The 14240-nt window shown below is 46.5% G+C and overlaps 2 protein-coding genes across 2 annotated transcripts in view; both read right to left on the bottom strand.

Annotated features, from left to right (window-relative positions):
* Positions 1-4927: 4927 nt before the first annotated feature.
* LOC125521801 (uncharacterized) overlaps positions 4928-14240 on the bottom strand; it is a 136278-nt gene continuing 126965 nt past the window's right edge. Inside the window, exons 2-3 of the mRNA XM_087534693.1 lie at positions 5350-5659; positions 4928-5279 (exon numbers count right to left, since the gene is read on the bottom strand). Coding sequence (XP_087390819.1) covers positions 5143-5279; positions 5350-5659 — 447 coding nt within the window. The 3' untranslated portion in view covers positions 4928-5142. The remainder of the gene's footprint in view (positions 5280-5349; positions 5660-14240) is intronic.
* Positions 5668-7419, bottom strand: LOC147960503 (uncharacterized). The gene is made up of 2 exons (XM_087534694.1): positions 7047-7419; positions 5668-6330 (listed from the first exon to the last, which is right to left on the bottom strand). Exons 1-2 carry the CDS (start codon positions 7328-7330, stop codon positions 6204-6206), a joined length of 411 nt encoding a protein of 136 aa, XP_087390820.1. The 5' UTR covers positions 7331-7419; the 3' UTR covers positions 5668-6203.

Raw genomic sequence — 14240 nt, 5'->3', positions numbered from 1 at the left:
GCCGGCTGATCCCTCTTTAATTTCCGCGACAACGGTTCTGTTTCAGAAACAGACTCCCTTGTCCACCGTCCCCGACAGAGTTGCGCCCAGAATGATGTCGCCCCCAACCACCACAAAAAATCAGCTGCCGCCGGCACGCGGGGGCAAGTAATCCTTGTTCCCTTTGTCGTATTCCTGCAACAAGATCATTGTTGCAAAAATTGCAAGAATATCTCCGGCATCTTTCCTAGATTCCTGTAACAAGATCCGTGTTGCAAAAATTGCAACAACATCTCCGGCCTCATCTATGCACTCTTGCAACAAGGCCATTGTTGCAAAAAAAAACTTCTATGTATTCCTTGTTCCAAAAATTACATCATCCGCGACCTCTTCTCCATATTCCTGCAACAAGACCTTTGTTGCGAAAATTCCGCCTGAAGCACTTGTAGTATCATGTAGTAAATTTCATCCAAATCTCGACGGTGAGTAACACACGCATGTAACATCCGGGGCCTAGCCTACAACGCCGGAGCCTTGAAGTAGGCATGCAATGGATCTGGTCAACAAGGTATGTCCCATGCATGAGGCTTGTCCCCAATGCAGCAGCATAGTATGGAGGAGAGGGGAGATGAGAGAGATGGATGAGCAGCGCCGGCTCAAGGAGAGAGAGTGGGGGGAGCTGGAAGCAGACAGGGTGGACGAAAGGAGAAGAAAACGATCCCACCGAGAAGCTTCAGGAATGAGAGGCGTGGACATTGGCGTGAGGATAAGAACAAACTGGTCCCATAAGGACACGCGTCGCAAGCGTGAGGAAGCGGATGGGCAATGAAAGATCAGTCGGTTGAAGCTAATCATTTCCCATGTTTGATTTACATTTTTCAATTTTTGACGCATTATTTTTTAAATATATTTTTAGAATATTTGGGAGTATAAGAGTCAAAAAGAAAAAAAAAGAAAAAGGGGGTTCTGGCATCGCACGCGCCTAGGCCGGCCCATCTCACGGTCTCCCTACAAACGAGACCCCGGCGCCTAAAGGCAACTCAACAAACCGATGCACACCCCCTTGCATCCTGGGCTTGGCCCATTTTATTGAATCTACAAAAATGTTGCAGGTAGTGAGATTCAAAGGAGGAACCTCAAGGTTTCCTTCCGAACATAGTAACTGACACAGACGACTCACCTATTGTGCCTAATAATACTTCTTTTGTTTCATGTTTTGCGCCTAGAAGACACATGTTTTTCGGTTTTGTTTCGGCCAGTTTTTCTTCCTTTTTTCCTTTTTCTTTATTTCCCATTTTCAAAATCTGTGAACTTTTTTTCAATCATAAACTATTTCTTCAATTCGTGAGCCTTTTCAAATTCGTGAACTTTTGTCAAATGCGTGAATGTTTTTCAAATTCACAAATTCATTTTAGTTTTTATGAAGTTTCTAAAAACCCGTGAAGTTTTTTCGAATTTGTGATTTTATCTAAAAAATATGAAATTTTTCCAATTTTCATGAAGTTTTCCAAAAAAAATTGAAATCTTGTAAAATTCGTGAACTAATTTTCAAATATTGTTAACATTTTGAAGTCCACACACTTATTAAAAATTGGTGAAGTTTTTTCAGACTCATGATTTTTTTTGAATTCATGAACTTCTTTTCCGAAATTCATGAACTATTTTCAAATCTAGCACTTTATTAAATTAGTGAACTTCTTCCGAATCCGCTTACATTGTTTCAAAATCTATGAATTTTTCAGTATTTACGAACTTTTTTAAATGTCATGAACTTATTTGAAATTCATGATTATATATTAAAATTTTCATGATTTCTTTTAAATTAAAAAAAAAACTAAAAATGACTTTTTTCAAACCATAAACTTTTTCTCGATTCATGAAGTTTTATTCATATATTTTGAAAACCGCTGGCCATGTGGTATAGTAGATAAAAACCGCTGGCCATGTAGGACTGTAGTTTTTATTTTCTTTTTGAGGCAAGTTCTCCCTCCGTCCCGACTTGCTTGTCGCAGTCGGGACACACGAAGTAGTGCACTAGATCATACTGTAAGTTTCTTTTAGGGAAAGGTCGTACTATAAGTAATAACGAAAGAAAACCAGCAAACTTCATAAACCGAGCAGGCGCGAGAGGGAGGTGGCCTTATTGGGCTGCGGCCTGTGAAGAAAGCTAGCAAGCGCCAGCTATCCTTTTTGGCGCCTAAAGCGTTGCATAGGAGCTCTCAAACGGGATATGGATGCGCCCATCAATCGCCACGAGGACACATTATACAGAAAGAGCCATATGCAGATACTGGAAAGTGGGCCAATCCGTAGCATCACTTTGAGTGAGCTTTGATTCTTTTTTCAACAACGGATGAATTTTATAACTTAAAAATGAAGCACCAAGTGGATACAAGCATGAGTACATATCTGGCCTCTGCATAGTTAGGATGCACACAGGCAACACTAACACAAAAAAAAGCACTATTAGATGTACCACCCTCGCCTGCATTGCAATGCTTCGACTATTATATTTGTACTGAATATGAAATACCATCATATCCCATAGGATTCATATCGATATATGGAGCACAAATCATTTTCTTGAGGATAACAGAAGGCCGGTAGAACCAAAATAAAGGAAAGAGGAAGGAGATATATTGGAACAAAAATTCCGAGAGCTGCACTCTTTTGCTATTAGGGGCTCCTTGTCTGTCCAAGAATTTTGTGACTCTGGAAGCTGGATTGGACAGTTCCACACTCCTTTATCCAACACAGCCTACAATCAATTCATTCAACTTGGGGGATATTATCCCCTCTCCGGACAGATATGGGAAGGATAAATGGACTTGCAATGGCCTTCAAAATAAATACTCTTCAATGCACATGTACAAACACCTAATGGGTAATGAGGAGGTACACCCTATCTTCAAGTTGACTTGAAAGAGCTCTAGCAGACTCAGACATAAGATATTTTTCTGGTTAGTAGCCCACTGTAGAATCAACACCAGATCACTCCTACAGAGAAAAGGCATGCAACTGAACAATCCTCACTGCCGAAACTACAATCAGAATGCTGAAGAGACAGCCCTTCACCTGCTTTGGGACTGTAATTTTGCACAGGATTGTTGGAACACTCTAATTCCCATAAGACAAGAGGTACTTCAATATACGAGGAAACACTACTGGCGATAGAAAAACTTCCACAACAATTTGCCACAGAAATAGTTATTCTTGGATGCTGGAATACTTGGAATAAGAGAAACGGGAAAGTTTTCAGAGGTCTGCCACATACGGTACATTTTTGGCGTTTTCACCTCAAGCAAGATCAGAAGCTCCTACAGCACAAGCTAAAGGCGAAGCACTTTCAAAGCTTCAAACAGTGGCTAGATAACATGTTTTAAATCAGCTCTAATGCTTCCAAGAGCAGGAATTGACTAAGTTTTCCTTGTATTTAGGGATCTTTTGATCCCCTCGTAACATACTTTTATTTTATTTTAATGAAAATATACCATAGAACAATTGTTCTACGGTTTTCGGTTCAAAAATAAATAAAGGAAAGAGTTTTTTTTTGACACACCTGCTCTACAACTGATGCTGGCTTACAAGTTACAACCCGAGATTATAAACCTGCAATGCCAACCTGCGATGCACGAGGCAGTCTCTACAGCACCCATCTAAGAGCATCTCTAGCAGACCCCGTATAATGCCGACCCGCAAATTGTGTTTACAGACAGATGAGATTTGCGGATTGAATTCGTGCGCTGCAGATCAGACCTCGTATATGAAACTGTAAAATTTTAAGAAAAGCATTCGCCAGAGAAACTTGCAACGACATTGATCATGCATTAGTTCATCTACATTGATCATACTAGTGGGGGAATCTGTGGGCCCGAGCCTAGATACCAAAAATCGATGAGCTCGCGGCAGCGACGGCACGGCGGAGGAGCTGGAGGAGCCAAGTCCTCGTCGGAGGGGTCGAGGTCGATGAAGAACTTGGCTTGCTCCACCTTCATGGAGGCGGACCTGCAACGCCGCAACACCCGTCTGGGGAACATCTGCTCGTACTCGAGCTCGCGTCGGCGGTGCACTTCGCCCTCCTCCCGCTCCCTCGCCGACCGCTCCATGACGACACGCTCTAGGTGCTCCTCCTGCCCCGAGGGGAGGTAGTCCTTGGGGTCAATCACTCCTCGACGCGGCGGCGCCTCGGCCTCGAGCTTGACGGCGAGCGGCCCGAGTTCCTCCGGCTCTCTCTTCATCGGACTGAGCCACGAGCTCGAGGCGCCCGCGGACAAGCTCTCTGCGGCAGAGGAGCCGAATGAGGCGTGGTGGCGGCGGGCAAGCTTGCGCTCGAACTCGACCAGCTCGCGGCGTTCAAACGTTGGCGGCGACCGGCTACCGCGGTTGAGCCACCTCCGTGCGCCCCGCTTGCGTGCGGCGTCGGATCTGGCGCGACGCTCTGCGTCATCCCCAGAGCTCCCGTAGCAATCCATGGCTTTTTCAGGCTCGCCTGCGGCGAGAAATTGGGCGGAGGAGGGGAATCGCAGCGGAGCGGCGGCGAAGGCGGATAGGGTTTGACCTGTATCCGAGCGGTGAAACCGCATATATAGCAGTGGGGCATATATAGTGGTGGGGAGAGACTTTTTGTGGGCCACAGTAAATTTTTTAGGGCCGGGCCACGGATACGGTGTCTACTCTGGCCAGAAAAACAGGCCGAACCCGTATACTCGCCGGAATTATACGGGTTCAGCCCTTTTACGAGGTTTGACCCGTATCCGAGCAGTGAAACCGCATATATAGCGGTGGGGAGATACTTTTTGCGGGCCATACAGGCCAGGCCACGGATACGGTGTCTACTCTGGCTAGAAAAACGAGCAAAACCCGTATACTCGCCGGAATTATACGGGTTCGGCCCTTTTACGAGGTCTGCTAGATAGAGATGCTCTAACCACTGTACATAGACCTTACATCCACATGCAATCAACCCATAATAATTTACAGGATCATCAGCTTACCAAATCGCTGCTAGCATACACACACGAACAAGTGCACACCACTCACGTGCCACCCGCACGCGCACACAAAAAACCCTACTCCTTCTCTTTTCACACAAGGATCAAACGGAGCACAACAGCAAAAAAACATGGAACAGAATAGAACCTTGGTGCATACAGTCCCTCGTCTTCACGAGAAGCCGACTGTTTTCCCCAGCAGCCACAGGAAGAACGTCCACTCGAGCATGAATATCGTGTGGAGGTACGACCGGTCCAGCGTGAACCCGAAGACGGTGATGCCGGCGTTGTTGTTCTCCAGGAAGGTCACTGCAACAGCGTTTTCCATCAGCCCCAAGATTTGACGAAATGTATGATAACTGTCGATGATCATACGTACCTAGTGCCTGCCTCTTCTGGAAGGAGATCACGTGCATGTGAGGCTGGAGGAACTTGGTGTTCTCCACCATGTCCTCGTCGCCGGTCTCCTCGCTGGACTCACAGTCGCTCTCGTCCTCGGGCTCGGGGTACTCCTCCAGCATGGAGTTCTGGTTGGATCCCGGATCTATCTCGTCGTCCCGGACCGGCTCGATGGTGCAGCAGGCGTGCCACTTGGTGGTCTGGCCCATGAGGGCCTGCACCTGGTGAGTGATCTTGGCGGCGCTGCTCAGGATTATGATGAGCCCGGACATTAGCACCACTGAACATAGCTGCAGAATTAAACATGAAGATACATTAGGACCAGTATTTGGAAATGTTGCCAAGTATGCAGAGCTGAGACAATGTAAGTAACATGTGTCCGAAAATTCTTAATTCTTTCACCGTTTTTCAGTTCAAAATGCCGTAAGTTTACCACATATATCTGTTTTGAGTTTAGCTGCTCCTAAGTAGCATCTTATCCTATACAGTAGTGCTGCCAAATAGCCGAAGTAAGTAACACTGAAACTAGAACTTGTAATGATCTGCTAGATTTGTTAATGTCACATAGGTCGCTGTTTGCGACTATGAAAAGATCTGAAACTAAAGGACCTCTGCACCTCCTATACACAGTTCCAACCCCCTTCGGTTTGAGATTCCAATAAGATCACTGATTCATGGCCCTACTCACACCTTTGAAAGATGCCGCACAAATTAGCATTCAGAAATGAATGAAGTGCCATTTTCAGGCCCATCGACAGATCAGTGGCCAGCAGAGTGAATCACGTCACACCTTGCTAGCTTTGCTGTTTCTCACATGATGCTACTCCAGATCACTTAATTAAAGATGTCAGCCAGCCCAATTATTGGATTTTTAGATAATCTCAGATAAAGTGTGATTCTTCTGAATATCAGCTTATGTTGGCCTAAATACTGTGGTGCTTCCAAAATAGCTGAAGTGCCCCTGAAACCAGAACTTCTAACCATATTAGATTTTTTTTGAATTGTAATCATGTTATATTTGTTAATACAGTATAGAGGTCACTGTTTGCGATTATGACAAAATCTGAAAACTACAGGAGCTCTACACCTTATATACACTGTTCCAACCCCCTTTGGTTTGTGATCTCAATAAGGCACTATCACTGATTCATGGCCCTACTTGTACCTTTACAACGATGGCGCCCCAATTAGCAATGAAGTCTCATTTTCAGGCCCAGCGACAGATTGATCGCCAGCACCCAGCAGAGTGAATCACGTCACACCTAACTAGCTTTGCTGTTTCTCACATGATACTACTCGAGATCACTTAATTATAGATGTCAGCCAGCCCAATTATTGGATTTCTAGATAATCTCATCTAGGCCAACGGACCCTGTCAAGAAACCACCGAGCAAGTGTTTTTTTTCTTTTCCGAGAAGTCCTGAAAGTGTAACTATGAAGGCAACTGAATCCAGTAAAATTCAGCACTTAAATCCAGTATAGATCAGGTTGATCGATTCTACGCAGTTCCAACTTGCTTAATTTTTTTAACATAAAAAGTTATTGGTCCGGACTAAATTGAGCTGAGATAAGATAGTGTCAAGTTGATTGCGATCCCCAATTTTGCCTAACTGAACACAAACATCACAGTAAGAAACTAGCCTAAGAGAGTGGAGAAATCAGGCAATCGAGGCTTACCGCGAGCTCGCCGGTGTGAAGGAGGTCGTCGATGGTGCCGTGGCGCGTGGTGAGGAGCACGGAGGCGAACCGGCTGGCGGGGGCTGGGGTGCCGGATCGGGGCCATCGGCGTCGACTTCCGTGTTGTCGTAGAAGGAGCGAACGGCGGCCTCGAGGGCCCAGTTGTGGCCCTCGAGGAAGAAGGTCGCCTCGTCGGGGGTCGCCGAGGTGACTGCGCAGAACGAATCCACCAGAGACTGCGCCTCCGCGGCCGGCGGCGCGTGGGTGGCATCTCCGGCGGCCATCTCGGCTGCGGCGGCCGTGTGTCTGGCTTGGAAGGCTTTGGGAGGAAGCCTTCTCTTGGCGTTTGCCTCCCCGTTTTACCGCGTCGTCGTCGTTGGGCCGTCACGCCGCGAGATTCTTTACTTGGGCTTTCAGTTTGGAGAAGCTGTTGTTTGTTTAGCCCGTTAGTACCTTGAATTTGTTGGCAGACACAACTTTTAGTCCCACCTCGCCTTATTTAGTTCGCATACACGGGAATAAAAGGACAGCTCTTGCAACACTGTGGCTGGGCTTTGTCGCGTTAGCCTGTCACCCAAGCTCATTTGTGGGGGAGCAAAAGTTAGTCACAGATCTTGCTGGGCCTTGTGGCTCGGGGGCCTGTTACCCAAGAACAATTGTGGGGGAGCAAGAAGTAATCTGTGCACTAACTTTTTTAATAATTTCTACTATACATTTTAATGTGATTTTTTTATGGTTTTGCTAAAGCAAAGCACATCTGGATGTGCCCTACATTGCACATATAAGTCATAGGTCATTGATTTTAGGTGGAGATTCATGTGGGTATTTTTTGTTCTTCTTTATGTTTGATTGAGTCGTTTAAATGTACAATACTAAGGCACATCTAAATGTGCCCTAAACATGCCTTTTCTTTTCAAACCAGGGACTTTCACTATAATTTTTATCTATTAAGCATGTATTTTTTTCTTTACAAAGTATGTCCAATTTTTATGTTGCCCTCTGGCAGGATAAATATTAACTTTAATTATCATTATAACGTCGAATCAAATTTCTGCATGATGGTTTCCTTATCACGGGGTGATTTATCATGTGTGAGACGAAAAAATCCATCGAATTAAGAGAGGATTGATGGAAGAAAGAGGACCCTCTAGCTAGGGTTTCTCCCGCCTCCCGTCGGTGCCACCATCGGTTATCTCGTCTCCTATGGTCTTAGGGTCATGGAGACGCGGTGGATCCTGGCCTTGCCGGTGGAGGGCTTCGTTTTTTTTCATGATTTTTTTGTTTTTGTTAGGGTTTGTGCCATGCTTAGAGTGGCGAGATGGTGACGACACTCTGAAGATGGAATAAGATTCTCCTCGCATATATTCTACTATATACATTTTAATGTGAATTTTTTTATGGTTTTACTGAAGCACATCTAGATAAGTCCTACGCCATTGATTTTAGGTGAAGATTCGTGCCAGTATTTTCCTTCTTCTTTATGTTTGATCGAGTCATTTAAATGTACAATACTAAAACACATCTAGATGTGCTCTAAACATTTTCTTTTCAAAGCATGGACTTTCAATATAATTTTTTTCTATTATTAAGCATGTATTTTTTTCTTTACAAAGTATGTCCAATTTTTTTGTTGCCCACTGGCAAGATAAATATTAACTTTAATTCTCATTATAACACCGAATCAAATTTTTGCATGATGGTTTCCTTATCACATCGGTGATTTATCATGTGTGAGATGAAAAAATCCATCAAACTAAAAGAGGACGGATGAAAGAAAGAGGACCCTTTGGCTAGGGTTTCTCCCGCCTCCCGTCGGTTGTAAGGGCATATGTATCCCTTAGTGGTTTTGGTGATTGACGACAATGCTTTTGCGGACTAATCGTGTGCATTGAGCATTTCTGATATCTCATTATCAGGGACAAGACGATTCGTTGCCCCTTGGAGTCTAGTGAAGACAGACTTTTCCCTACGTTTCTTTTCGGTGGATTTGAATCATAGGAAAGCCGTACTATTAAGAGGGGTCCGCTTTGGAAATGTTTGGGTGGAATCATTACGTACACGTCTGTTCCTTTTGCACCACCTTTCCGTTGGCTCTTTGGAGCATCCTCCGTTTATCTGTGTCTCTGTAAAATGAGGGACTCCTAGTGTTGGTTGTGTTGGGTATGCGGTAGTACTGCTCATGAGAGCGGTAGTACCGCAGAGGCTCACGGTAGTACCGCTCCCAGGGCGCGGTAGTACCATGGCCTCGGGCCAGGCACAACAGTACGAGCGGAAGTAGGGGCGGATGTAATTTTTTACATCCGCGCCCTACGCGGTAGTACCGCTCCAGGTTCGCGGCAATACCGTGTCGGATTTTTGCACAGATCGAAACTCAGTGGAAGTAGCCACGGATGTATTTTTATATGTCCATGCCTTCCCAGCCTAGACAAACCCCGCCTTGCGGTAGTACCGCAAGGGGGAGTGTTGATCCTATCATATGGTGTAAGACATATGTTCTCAGCGTATCTTATTGTCTTATCATGTTATCTAGTTTGATTAGTAGATTGTGCTCTCGTTACTTTATGCTCATATTTGTTATCTTGCCTCCTTGCTTCGTGTTAGTTATTTTGTTGCAAGATATGCCTCGTCTATAAAATATAGGGGGAGTGTTGATCCTAGTATGTGTGTCGTGCAGTCCAAATCACTTCTCTAGAGAACACATATCTAGGGGGAGCCCGTCTATATCTTATAGATGTTGGGTCTGCCTATGCTTCATTTTATTTCCCTTTGTGCAAATCTCGTATTGTCATCAATCCACCAAAAAGGGAAAGATTGTAAGGGCATATTTATCCCTTAGTGGTTTTGGTGATTGATGGCAATGCTTTTGCAGACTAATCGTGTGCATTGAGCATTTCAGATATCTCATGTTCAGGCACAAGACGATTCGTTGCCTCTCGGAGTCTAGTGAAGACGGAGTTTTTCCTACGTTTCTTTTCGGTGGATTTGAGTCGTAGGAAAGTCGTACTATTAAGAGGGGGTCCGCTTTGGAAAGGTTTGGGTGGAATCATCATGTACACGTCTGTTCCTTTTACACCACCTTTCCGTTGGCTCTTTGGAGCATCCTCTAGTTATCCGTGTCTCTACAAAATGAAGGACTCTTAGTGTTGGTTGTGCTGGGCATGCGGTAGTACTGCTCATGGGAGCGGTAGTACCGCAGAGGCTCACGGTAATACCGGCTACGGTCGCGGTAGTATTGCAGTCCATTGCGGTAGTACCGCTCCCAGGGCGCGGTAGTACCGTGGCCTCGGGCCAGGCACAACAGCACGAGCAGAAGTAGGGGCGGATGTAATTCTTTACATCCGCGCCCTACGCGGTAGTACCGCTCCAGGTTCGCGGCAGTACCGTGTCGGATTTTTGCATAGATCCAAACTCGGCGGAAGTAGCCACAGATGTATTTTTATATGTCCGTGCCTTTCCAGCCTAAACAAACCTTGCTTTGCGGTAGTACCGCAAGGGGGAGCGGTAGTACCGCTCCGGCGGTTCTACCGCTCTTTGCTTCAACGCATCAGGGTCGGTCTGGCTCTTGCCGCGCATGCGGCAGTACCGCAGTGCCCCGCGATAGTACCGCAGGCCCTTGCGGTAGTACCGCATGGCTGGTGCGGTACTACCGCGCGTCGCAGGCTGGGTAAGTGGATAACGGTTGGATTTGTCCTGTCACTATATAAGGGGAGTCTTCTTCTCCGAGTTGACTAACTCTTCCATCCCTAAGCTCCATTGTTGCTCTAAGCTCCATTTTTGCCCGATCTCTCTCCCTAGCCAATCAACCTTGTTGATTTTCTAGGGATTGGTTGAGAAAGCCCCGATCTACACTTCCACCAAGAGAAATTTGATTCCCCCCACTAATCCATTGTGGATCTTGTTACTCTTGGGTGTTTGAGCACCCTAGACGGTTGAGGTCACCGCGGAGCCAATTTCCATTATGGTGAAGCTTCGTGGTGTCGTTGGGAGCCTCCAATTAAGTTGTGGAGATTGCCCCAACCTTGTTTGTAAAGGTCCGGTCGCCGCCTCCAAGGGCACCAATAGTGGAATCACGGCATCTCGCTTTGTGTGAGGGCGTGAGGAGAATACGGTGGCCCTAGTGGCTTCTTGGGGAGCATTGCGCCTCCACACCGCTCCAACGGAGACACACTTCCTCTCAAAGGGAAGGAACTTCGGTAACACATCCTCGTCTTCATCGGCTCCACTCTTGGTTATCTCGTACCTTTACTTGTGCAAGATTATATTGTGTTGCATCCCTTGCTTGCTTGTGTGCTTGTTGTTGCATCATATAGGTTGCTCACCTAGTTGCATATCTAGACAACCTACTTTGATGCAAAGTTTAAATTGGTAAAGAAAAGCTAAAAATTGTTAGTTGCCTATTCACCCCCCTCTAGTCAACTATATCGATCCTTTCAATTGGTAACAGAGCCTCGTCTCTTTATTAAGGACTTTGTCGTCCGAAGAGTATGGTTGACACCGTAGACGGTGAGGAGGAGCACCCCTGTGTGATTCCATCCTCGTCCACGGCCGATGGGGGAACCTCGATCTCACGTGAGGAGTTCAATGTGGCCTTGGACACATTGAAAACCTCCATGACGGCCGAGGTCAAAGGCATGCTTAAGAACTTTCTTGATGGTCTTAAATTGTCCACCGCACCGTTGGAAGTGGTCGATCCCACTAACAAGGTGACGGATGCTAACTCCGACAAGGGAAAAGCTTCTAGTGATAAATTTTTGGAAATATGCCCTAGAGGCAATAATAAATTAGTTATTATTATATTTCCTTGTTCATGATAATCGTTTATTATCCATGCTAGAATTGTATTGATAGGAAACTTAGATACATGTGTGTCATAGACAACACCATGTCCCTAGTAAGCCTCTAGTTGACTAGCTCGTTGATCAATAGATGGTTACGGTTTCCTGACCATGGACATTGGATGTCGTTGATAACAGGATCACATCATTAGGAGAATGATGTGATGGACAAGACCCAATCCTAAGCCTAGCACAAGATCGTATAGTTCGTATGCTAAAGCTTTTCTAATGTCAAGTATCATTTCCTTAGACCATGAGATTGTGCAACTCCCGGATACCGTAGGAATGCTTTGGGTGTACCAAAAGTCACAACGTAACTGGGTGGCTATAAAGGTGCACTGCGGGTATCTCTGAAAGTGTCTGTTGGGTTGACACGAATCGAGACTGGGATTTGTCACTCCGTGTAACGGAGAGGTATCTCTGGGCCCACTGGGTAGGACATCATCATAATGTGCACAATGTGACCAAGGAGTTGATCACGGGATGATGTATTACGGAACGAGTAAAGAGACTTGCCGGTAACGAGATTGAACGAGGTATCGGGATATCGACGATTGAATCTCGGGCAAGTATCATACCGATAGACAAAGGGAATTGTATACGGGATTGATTGAATCCTTGACATCGTGGTTCATCCAATGAGATCATCGTGGAACATGTGGGAGCCAACATGGGTATCCAGATCCCGCTGTTGGTTATTGGCCGGAGAGTTGTCTCGGTCATGTCTACATGGTTCCCGAACCCGTAGGGTCTACACACTTAAGGTTCGATGACGCTAGGGTTATAGGGAAAGTATGTACGTGGTTACCGAATGTTGTTCGGAGTCCCGGATGAGATCCCGAACGTCACGAGGAGTTCCAGAATGGTCCAGAGGTAAAGATTTATACATGGGAAGTCCCGTTTTGGTCACCGGAAAAGTTTCGGGTGCTATCAGTAACGTACCGGGACCACCGGGAGGGTCCCGGGGGTCCACCAGGTGGGGCCACCAGCCCCAGAAGGCTGCGTGGACCAAGTGTGGGAGGGGACCAGCCCCAGGTAGGCTGGTGCGCCCCCCACCAAGGCCCAAGGCGCAGGGAGAGTGGGAGGGGGCAAACCCTAGGTCCAGATGGGCCTTAAGGCCCACCCTAGGGTGCCCCCTCTCTCCCTCTCCCCTCTAGCCGCCACCCTAGATGGGATCTAGGGCTGCCGCCCCCCTTGGGGAGGGAACCCTAGAGGGGGCGCAGCCCCTCCCCTTCCCCTATATATACTTGAGGTATGGGGCTGCCCAACACAGGTGATTTGATCTCTCTCTTGGCGCAACCCTACCCCTCTCCCTCCTCGTCTCTCGTAGTGCTTGGCGAAGCCCTGCTGGAGTACCGCGCTCCTCCACCATCACCACGCCGTTGTGCTGCTGCTGGACGGAGTCTTCCCCAACCTGTCCCTCTCTCCTTGTTGGATCAAGGCGTGGGAGATGTCACCGGGCTGTACGTGTGTTGAACGCGGAGGCGCCGTTGTTCGGCGCTTAGATCGGAATCGACCGCGATCTGAATCGCTGCGTGTACGACTCCACCAACCGCGTTCTTGCAACGCTTCCGCTTAGCGATCTTCAAGGGTATGAAGATGCACTCCCTCTCTCTCATTGCTAGTATCTCCTAGATTGATCTTGGTGACACGTAGGAAAATTTTGAATTATTGCTATGATCCCCAACAAAAGTTCCTTTGTCTAGTGGTAAAAGTGGAAACGACATCTTTTCCCATGTTGAATCTCCTCTTACTTATGGACGACCGGTTCCCTCCACTCATTTAAATCATGTGGTTTCTCCTCCTAAGATTGTGAAAAATGAGGATTTTGACTCTTGGGTCTATCGCTTTAAACGTCATTTAAATCATGTCAATACTAATCTTTGAAGAATCATTGAGCAAGGCTTCTATCCGCATGACCCAAGCAACTTCACCCCTAGAGAAGTCGCGGATCATCGATTCAACGAGAATGCTCTCTTCATCATCCAAGATGCAATTCCTTCCGAAGACATTGCACATCTTCGACCTTTCACCGTGGCCAAGGAAGCATGGCACCATGTTGTTTCCCTTTACAAAGGAAGCGCAATCATTCAACGCTCCAACTATGAAGTGGTACAAGATGAAGCCGATGAGTTTGCAATGAATGAAGATGAAGAGCCTCTTGAGATTTACCGGAGATTAACCACTCTCGCGGTCTCACTCCGAGATCATGGGAGCAAGGATACAGATGAAAATTGGATCAAGCGCAAGTTCCTCAAGGCCATGATGCCTTACCACAAGGCCATGTCCTCCGTTATTCGTCAAAGGCCGGACTTCCACACCTTGTCCTCAAGTGAAGTGTTGGATGAGTTTGTGGCTA

The sequence above is a fragment of the Triticum urartu genome, chromosome 7A (assembly GCF_056163025.1).
Source record: "Triticum urartu cultivar PI428250 chromosome 7A, HENAU_Tu73, whole genome shotgun sequence".
Taxonomy (NCBI): Eukaryota; Viridiplantae; Streptophyta; class Magnoliopsida; order Poales; family Poaceae; genus Triticum; species Triticum urartu.
This window is presented reverse-complemented; position numbering and strand designations above follow the sequence as displayed.